Source organism: Saccostrea cucullata, unplaced genomic scaffold (assembly GCF_032062105.1).
Source record: "Saccostrea cucullata isolate Sc308-1 unplaced genomic scaffold, CSIRO_AGI_Scuc_v1 ctg17535, whole genome shotgun sequence".
NCBI classification, from domain to species: domain Eukaryota; kingdom Metazoa; phylum Mollusca; class Bivalvia; order Ostreida; family Ostreidae; genus Saccostrea; species Saccostrea cuccullata.
Window position 1 is genome coordinate 1 of NW_026938249.1, and position 9,823 is coordinate 9,823.

The 9,823-nt window shown below is 33.2% G+C and overlaps 1 protein-coding gene across 2 annotated transcripts; it reads right to left on the reverse strand.

Annotated features, from left to right (window-relative positions):
- Positions 1–2,362: 2,362 nt before the first annotated feature.
- Positions 2,363–6,623, reverse strand: LOC134249766 (receptor-interacting serine/threonine-protein kinase 1-like). Of its 2 annotated transcripts, none has more exons than XM_062732112.1 (5): positions 6,578–6,623; positions 5,625–5,717; positions 5,423–5,510; positions 4,670–4,831; positions 2,363–2,767 (listed from the first exon to the last, which is right to left on the reverse strand). In XM_062732112.1, exons 2-5 carry the CDS (start codon positions 5,655–5,657, stop codon positions 2,499–2,501), a joined length of 552 nt encoding a protein of 183 aa, XP_062588096.1. In that variant the 5' UTR covers positions 5,658–5,717; positions 6,578–6,623; the 3' UTR covers positions 2,363–2,498. The 2 variants fall into 2 exon arrangements, with proteins under 2 accessions (XP_062588096.1, XP_062588095.1); XM_062732111.1 differs by having other exon boundaries at positions 6,465–6,599.
- Positions 6,624–9,823: the final 3,200 nt, after the last annotated feature.

Genomic DNA, 9,823 nt, shown 5'->3' on the forward strand with positions numbered 1-9,823 from the left:
TACACTGGGCGCTTTTGAATTGATGCACACGCATATTATGTATATATCAAAACAGTTATTGCTCTATTCACTAAATGTATATCTGGGGCAACGAAAATCTCTCAATAGAAGTAAACATTGGCATTTTTTCCGCTGTTCATAAATTTATAAATGAATCCTGTAGATTTAGCTAGATATATTATTGACTCTTATTTGTACACGTTTTTGCTACTATTTTGCATGACAATTATTATGTGTGTTTTTTTTAAGGAGAAGAACTAGTAAGTTGTTAGAACTTGTTTCTTATCCTTTTGCTTGTCAATAAAATATGTTCAAAACAAATGTATATATATTACGGAAGCGTATCAGTGCCACTTGCTCACTTTACTTTTTTTTTTTAATTTCTACACTTTAAAGTGTAAAATTTACACTTTAAAGTGTAAATTTTACACTTTAAAGTGTAAATTTTACACTTTAAAGTGTAAATTTTACACTTTAAAGTGTAAATTTTACACTTTAATCTGTAAAATTTACACTGTAAAATTTATAGATCTTATCTAAATAGAAAATATCGTATAGAAATTTTAATAAAATGTTAGTTTAAGCAAATTTTCTGAATTTAGGATAGATTATATCACAATTGTGTCATCCATATATTATTTATTTGAAAAAAGTCTAACAGGCCCTGAAATCTATATTGGAGGGGGGGGGGGGTCCCCAAGCACCTGTGATCGGGAATATGTGCATGTATGTTTGATACGCTCTTTACTTTATATTCAAAGAAAAGTTTTACTTTAAAATAAAACATCTGAATTAAATTTTATCATGCACGAAACATGGTCTGTTGGCATAAAAATGTGTTACTGAGGATGTGTGAAGATGCTAAATTGACTATGTGAATAAACAAATAAAGTGTAAATTTTACAGATTAAAGTGTAAAATTTACAGATTAAAGTGTAAATTTTACAGATTAAGGTGTAAAATTTACAGATGAAAGTGTAAATTTTACAGATTAATGTGTAAAATTTACACTTTAAAGTGTAAAATTTACAGATTAAAGTGTAAATTTTACAGATTAATGTGTAAATTTTACAGATTTACAGATTAATGTGTAAATTTTACAGATTATTGTGTAAAATTTACAGATTAAAGTGTAAAATTTACAGATTAAAGTGTAAATTTTACAGATTAAAGTGTAAATTTTACAGATTAAAGTGTAAAATTTACAGATTAAAGTGTAACATTTACAGATTAAAGTGTCAATTTTACAGATTAAAGTATAAAATTTACAGATTAAAGTGTAAAATCTACAGATTAAAGTGTAAATTTTACAGATTAAAGTGTAAAATTTACAGATTAAAGTGTAAAATTTACAGATTAAAGTGTAGAAATTAAAAAAAAATAAAGTGTGCAAGTGGCACTAATACGCTTCCGTAATATATATATAGTTTATATACGCATTTGATGTGCGCATCAGTTGAAGCAGTAATCAGTACATACATTCATAATATTTATACAACTGATGAGAGTACTGTATCAATGCAACTTTTGTTTACATAAATTCATTTGACATTCAAATGTTGAGAGCGGCTTCGTATGCAATAATTCAGAATTGAAACATGTGAACAGATTTATAATATTCAATTGTTGCTCGCATCAATGAACTGATTCTATAGACTTATCTGAAGTTATTCTGGAGTTTATCTTAATTTGGAGCTTTATATAGGTGTCTAACAAATCCAGGTGGGAGGGGTGAAGGGAAAATAACTTTTTTGTTAATGTTGGAACCATTTTTTGCTCACAGTTAACAGTTGTGATAGCGAGAAGGGCATCTATCTCCATATTATATATGACTTTGACACTTTCAGCCTCGTATGCTGTATTTCCATTGATTTTATACCCCCCCATTTGAAAAGAAGGGGGGATATAGTGGTGGGGATGTCTGTCTGTACGTCCGTCCGTTGCGCTTTGGGGTACCCATCTCTTATCCGCGACTCCTCTTTTACCACTGAATGAAATTTAATGAATCCTTCACAGAATCTTTTTAAGAAGCTACATCTTTCCCTCGCCTCGTTGTTTACTTGAAGACAAAAAATGTAATCGTAGCTATATTAAGTATGATTTACTGTAGATTCAAACATATACACGGGGAATTTATTTTAAAAATAATTTCGCAGAATAACAACTCGAAAAAATAAATTACTAGTACTCGAATTCCCGATCAACATATGCAGTTCAATTTATCGTAATTTGACTTCTGTAGATCATTTTGTGATATTTAGTACTCGCGTAAAATAAGGAATCTACATTATATACGCCTCATAACTGAAAAAAATATGATGGCTATTATCTAATATAAAAAAATCAAAAGAATAAAAAAGAATTTAACAAAATGCATTGTAATTTTATTAAAAGTATGTATTAGCATCACAGATTTTTTTCAAGGAATTTATGTACAATATAAAATAATTTTAATTGCTATATATTTACAAAATAATTTATAAACTTTTTAGAAAATTCTATGTAATATTCAACTCCTCCAAAATATCATCTCTGTCTACACTCTGTAAGGCCTCCACAACGCCTTGAAGATTGTCTTTTCTCATGTGTTTGAGTTTCCTGAGAAGTTGGTAAGTAATTTCATAATGCCCTTCATCTCTGAAGTCCATTTCTACTTGTTCAATGTGAACCTCTTTGAAACCTAGCCTTCGACAGAATTTTTTATAATCCTTTCCTAAATTCTCAGACAGTTTATCACATTCTTCTTCTGTTAATGCTCTGTCAGGCACTGGGTAAAAAAAAAGGAAAATGTCAATAAAATCTAAGTTTTTTATTTTTAAAAATGTATTTTTTTTTGTATATATTATCTGGAATAAAAAAATACATCTACAAAGAGAAACAATATTTCTTTTCTCTATTTACAAAAGGTTTTTACATTTTTTTTTTACAATTTTTTAAGATCTGTGAATGGACTGCAGGTGAAAGCTTGGGAATTTGTGAAATATTTTTGTGAAATATTTTTAAAATTCGATCCAACATTACATGAAACTACATGCAAGTACATGTGTACTGCTATAATACCGGTATGCTTGTTAAATTTCCCTGATATTAACTATTCTTGTCAACTGTATGGCTTACCCTGATGGAATTTCCACAGATAAGATAGTTGATTCATTATTTTCAGTTTTAAATCTAGAACGGGGAAATTAAATCTGTGTTTACTTTTCCTTCCTTAATTCTACTTCAACTGGTACATTATTCCTAAAACTGTTTTCATATTTGCTTGGTAATTTGTGAATCATCTGCAGATATTTCTTGGGATTCACTTTCTAATGAACAGAATGGAACATTTTCATTTCAATATCATAGTAAAATTTATTATCTATGCATTACTGGCAAAGATTTAGAAGAGGGGAGTGGATAAAGGAAGAGAGTAACAATGTGCATATGCTGAAGCAAATAAGAAAAGACTTTGGACCCACCATGTGTTAATAGGCTTTTTTCATACATGTATTTGTGAATGAACTTTACTTTTATTATTGTTTTTTTTTTCTTGTCAAAAAAGGACATTCAGATACTAGGCTAAGACCCCTTTTGATCCCTGGTTTGGGTGGGGTGGTGGGGGTGGTGGTGGGTGATCTGCGTTTTTTTTTTTTTTGGGGGGGGGGGGTTCCAAGGTCTTGGTTAAGCATATAAATTTGATAATTCTGCAAATTCCAGGAGGGGGGGGGGGGCCCGGATCCCCTAACCCCCCCTCTAGATCTGCTCATGTTACATATCTTGTCCTTTCTCCGTAGGAGATTTTTTGACTGGGGTGGAACCCCCCCCCCCTTTTTAAAAAAAAATCCTGGACCTGTGCATGAACTGGTTTTGCATGTCTTTAAACATACATACACACACAAAATTGGATGAATTTTTTCCCTGAATTGCTTCAAACTTGCACATGAGTGGGAAGTAATACCTGTAGTATGGTCTACAGTAGTCTATAGTTGTTTTACTTTAAACTTAAGAATAACGGTGATGCATTCCATAAAATACCTATAAATGGCCCCTGCCTAAATAGGCACCCCCAGGTCTTTTTCAATTGTCAGGAAATAAGGACCCCCTGTACAGTGATTAAATCTCAAGTCCGCCAAAATTTGAAGAAAGTAAAAATGAAACTTCAATGCTTATTGGGTAACCTGTACGTTCATGAAAGTGAAAGATTGTTAAGAATGACTTATCACTATGTTTTTCAGAAAGTGAAAGTTACCTATAAGATTTGTTCTACTTGGTATTCTCTAATTTCTCAGTGGAAAAATAAACCATTTAGGAATTTTGTAATTTGGGTGGATTATCTTAACTTAAAGGAAAGTTAGATAACCTTTTAGTGGTTTTCTTATTTTCTTTTCAAAAGATTTCTTGAAGTTAAAATATGACATTAAATATTATAACTGAAATAACTGCCCCCTTTTTTCAATTTTTCTAAGCACTGGGGCAGTTAATAGGGATTATATGACATTTTTTCTTTACATTCTGATAATATTCCCTGCAAACAAAGTCAACAAATAAATTAAACAATATATTACAGAAAATATTAGAAATAAAGTAGATATATAGAGCCCTGTCATTGGATCAACCCACAGATATATTGACTTCACAGAAAAGTATATCGACCTCATAAAAGGGCTATATCTGTATAATATTCCACCTTCAATCTTCTTCCTGTCCTTTTTCTTGGCTTTTTTCTTCCACTTTGAACTTGACGCACCGTGATCTCCTACTACCATAAAATTCTGATCTCCTATTTGTATATTTGGAAGTTTGTCACTGGGATTTGTACCCAAGTGTAATGTGGTTCTACCCCCTCCTCCTGAAATGACAGCAGAATGAAAAAGAAATCAGGAATGTTGATAAATTACTGTCTTGCAAGGAGATGACCATTACAAGATCTTTCAATTCCACAATTATTACTGTCTTCATTCTAATTTCAGTACATGTACCTTAATTTCATTAAATTCATTTGAAATATAAGTATCAGTTCTCTATCCCTCAATTAATGTTAAATCCGTAAGTTTCCTCATCTCTCCTCAAATAAAGGAATTAAAAAAAAGACATATGAGCTAAATTCACTTTTTATTCAGACTTATGGATTTCTCCAAGCTACTTCAGTGTAAAGATACAATTATCAATTTTATACAGTGTCTTATTAACTAATGGACGGTGATCTAAAAAACTTCAGGTAAATTCATAAAAAATATTGGAGGACAGGAATTCATTGATAAGGATTTTTCAAGTAGACTATGATGTTAATCTGTATATTACGTGTATCAAGTGTACATTGTAGCTTTAAGATATTAGTATAAATATAACAATATTTCAATTCCTATATTTAGGAGATGCATTTGTGCATGACATAATGATTATTTTTTTTTGTAAATTTTGAATTATAAATGATATTTACTGTGTTCAAAGTGGATCATTTGTGGTTGATCTCTACTTTGAGATTTCTTTGCTGAATCTGAAGTGCCTGGTCTGGCATCTGTTTCAATCTGGCAAAAAAAAAAGAAATTCAATTTTTTTTGTACATATATAGACTAAATACATATGTGACAGTATTCATAGGAATGGAATGATCATATTATAAAGATGTGAAAGCGAATCACCTCTGACTGACATGGTGCTGCGTCTTCCTCCATGAAGTCTGGAATTGTCCTTGAAGATATTTTTACAGCTTGAAAGGATGAGATCCCTGTCAACTACAAACAACAATAGCTAGTGTATGAGAATATTTCACATACGTACCATGTATTAAATGCAATGAAAAACTGAAAAAGAATAAAATGTTCATTACCCTCTAATATTACCTTTACAATTTAAATACAATATTCATAGCTTCTGTTCTGTGATTTATAGTTTTTGTTTCTAATTTATCAGAGACTTATATACCTAGTATTGATATGATAGAGGTCAATGATCCCAGTCCTGGACTCAGAATTAAAATTGTTTTGCTGTCCTTTTAAACAAAATGCTACAGCATAATAATTCCATGATGATCTTACATGTCTTACACATATTAACTTCATGTACATATTTTTGTTTAGATAGAATGTTCCATCGTTAAAATGATAAATGTCCTATGGACCCGGTTTGTCCCAAGACACAGTTAGATTATTCTAACTAATTTTTGTTATATCATACATGTAATAGACGGAATGCTGTAGGACCAGGTAGAAAGCGAGGAAAGAATAATTCAGCCCCTTTTAATACTAGGCCTACTTTTTTTTCTGTCAAGTGGCTTAATTAACGGTATTCTCTATTGAGAAACTGGTTCCTTGGGTGTAAATATTTCAAACTATTTGACCCCTTGGAGTTTGACCCCTTTTTAAAAATCTTTAACTTTGGCCATACCTTTTTAAACAAAGTTGAAGGGAGTATTAAAACGAGCCATCAACTTCTCAATAGAAAATAGCTTAACGACACCAGGAAAGAAATCAAAAACATACAAAATTGTCGATTGTCATAATCTAAGAAACCTCCTTTCGTAATTCCTAAGTGCCAGTATTCACTCTCTAGCAGGCCTTTCTGTGTTTACGGAGTCTAATTTAAATCTGTTTACCTTAAAAAGATAGGGAAAAATTTCCAAAAACCCAGATCGCGCAAACCGAAAGTAGAATGGGAAGGCGGTAAAAGTAGTTCGTCAGAATGCTGGCGGTAAAACTAGTAATCTTCATCCCAGTCTCAACTAATTTGCTTCGTTTGTTTGTTTGTTTTATTCTTCATGCCATTTCTGATGGAATAAATACAAAACATATCAGAAACGTTAATTAGGGAAAGGGGGCGGTAACCTTCCACTATGATTTCAAAAAGTTATGCCCCCCCCCCCAAAAAAAAGAAACATCCTCGCAAGCAGGAATCCCAAGTCAACACGTTGGCGTTGGAAAAAGGGCAATGTGTTGACTCAGGACCCCTGGCATTGCTATGATGAAAAACAATCAACTTAATTACGGGATCGTATTCATAAGTACCAACTAATATTTTTTAAAGCATGTAATTCCAACTTAAATGTTGGCTTTTCAAACTTTTAAGTTGTTTTTTCCACCTTAAAAGTTGGCTTTTCCATTTAAAAGTTGGGTTTTCCAATGTTGCCAATTTTAAAATTGGAATAACTAAGATTAAAATTGGAATTATCAACTTTTATTTTTTTTTTTCAAATTTAAAATTAAATTAGCCAAGATTAAAGCTAGCTGGAATTACCAAACTTTGTGGCAACAACACGCTCACGCACATGTAACAACTTTTTTCAATTATTAAACGATATATAGTTTTTTTTTCTCGTAATAAAATAATAATAAACAAGAGGCCCAGGGGCCACATCGCTCACCTGAGCAATTGGCTAGGAAAAAGCACATATCAGATCAGAACTGAAAGTTAACTGGGGGGGGGGAGCTTGAATTTTAATCCCCAGGGGGTCATGATTTGAACAAACTAGAATCTACACTACCTGAGGATGATTCCCTATAAATATCAGTAAGCATTCATTTTGACCCAGGCTAAACTGAACCATAGATTTTAGTTCCTAAAAATTGATGTTCCTAAACATTGATTTATTACCACATATTATTAGCTCACCTGAGCCAAAGGCTCAAGTGAGCTTTTCTGATCAAAATTTGTCCGTTGTCTGTTGTCTCGTCGTTGTTGTCGTCGTTGTAAACTTTTCACATTTTCATCTTCTTCTCAAGAACCACTGGGCCAATTTCAACCAAACTTGCTACAAAGTATCCTTGGGTGAAGGGGATTCAAGTTTGTTCAAATGAAGGGCCACGCCCTCTTCCAAGGGGAGATAATTATGAATTAGAGAAAAATTAATGGCAATTTTAAAAAAATCTTCTTCTCAAGAACCACTGGGCCAGGAAAGATGAAACTCATGTGGAATCATCCTCAGGTAGTGTAGATTCAAGTTTGTTCAAATCATGACCCCTGGGGCTAGGGTGGGGCCAAAATGGCCGACCCAAGTTTTACATAGGAATATATAGGAAAAATCTTTAAAAATCTTTTTCTCAAGAACCACTGGGCCAGGAAAGATGAAACTTATGTGGAATCATCCTCAGGTAGTGTAGATTAAAGTTTGTTTAAATCATGACCCCCGGGGCTAGGGTGGGGCCAAAATGGCCGATCAAAGTTTTACATAGGAATATATAGGAAAAATCTTTAAAAATCTTCTTCTCAAGAACCACTGGGCTAGGAAAGATGAAACTCATGTGAAATTAACCTCAGGTAGTGTAGATTCAAGTTTGTCCAAATCATGACCCCCGGGGGTAGGGTGGGGCCAAAATGGCCGATCAAAGTTTTACATAGGAATATATAGGGAAATCTTTTGAAATCCTCTTTTCAAGTACTTCAAATCCATGCTTAGTGATATTTATATGGAATCATCCTGAGGTAGTGTAGATTCTAGTTTGTTCAAACCATGACCCCCTGGGAGGTTAAAATTCAAGCCCCCCCCCAACTCAGTAAACTTTCAGTTCTGAACTGATATGTGCTTTTTCCTAGCAAATTGCTCAGGTGAGCGATGTGGCCCCTGGGCCTCTTGTTTAATACATGATCGAATTGAACAATGTATGTAGGCTTAGAGTAGAGGATTGCCCTTGCCTTGTATCCCCCAACTCTTCTCATGCTAAAATAAGATTTTCCAAATAGACTTTCTTAACATAAACAAGAAGTCCGTGGACCTTAACAGTCACCTGAGTAGAACACGACCCTGTCAATAAAGGACTGTGAGAATGGTAACTTGTAAATCAAAATTAACTGATAGATGAAGATAAATTGCATAGGCGTCGGAACCGGGGGGCTGGGAGGCGTAGCCCACTTTTTTTGCGAAAATAGACATTATATAGGCATTGAAAATTGGGATTTACCTTTTTTGTTGGTTTAGCCCCCCCCCCCCCCTTTCAATTTCCTTCCGGCGCCCATGAATTATATATGTACCAAGAGAAATGAAAAATATGACGTCGGGATCAACAAAATAGACAGTATGGTAATCAGCAACAACTCGATCAGAATTAGTTCTTTTTACTTGCCTCTATGTAACGGAGCCATCTATGGGCGGCGGAAAGGGTAAAAAAGACGTTTATGCAAAACTAACAACTAATTTTATAAACATAATGAAATACAAAACAGACAACCTTAAAAACAAAATCAACAGACTCGTTTGCAAAATCAACAGACTCCGATGCGAAACCAACGATCACCAATGCAAAACCAACGATTATTCACTGAATTGTCGCTAGATGGCGTCCATAAAAACATATATTTCCTGAATTAACGCTAGATGGCGCGTAAGTTTTTCTACGTCATGATTATTTTTTGTACTTTCATAGGAACGTAACTCACGCAAAATTGTATATCAGGATCCCAACCTCGAAATGTATTATAGAATATATTATCGAAATCATATATACTAGTATATCGGAATACATATAATAAGGGATCATATACTACCGCTATGTAGTACATTATATACCCATTTTTATCTATTAGATTGACCCTGTGTATATTTTAGGATATGATTTGAGTACTTTAAAATATTTATAAAGAAAAGAAATTAAGGCAGGATGTGTGCATCCATATCTTTTTTTTTTTTTTTTTTTTTTTTTTTGGCTTAAAAATAAGGTGAAGGAATGAAGGACAGCGATTACTCCAGGTTTGGGAGATACTGTTTTCGGACTCGGAGAAATTAGGCAAAATGCACATGGGACAAGGTCAACTGCGCATAAGATGCCGCCACACCTTGTACAGGAGTACAATTAAGTCTCATCCTTGTAGCCCTACAGTGTAATATTTATTGGCGGATCCAGGGGGGGGG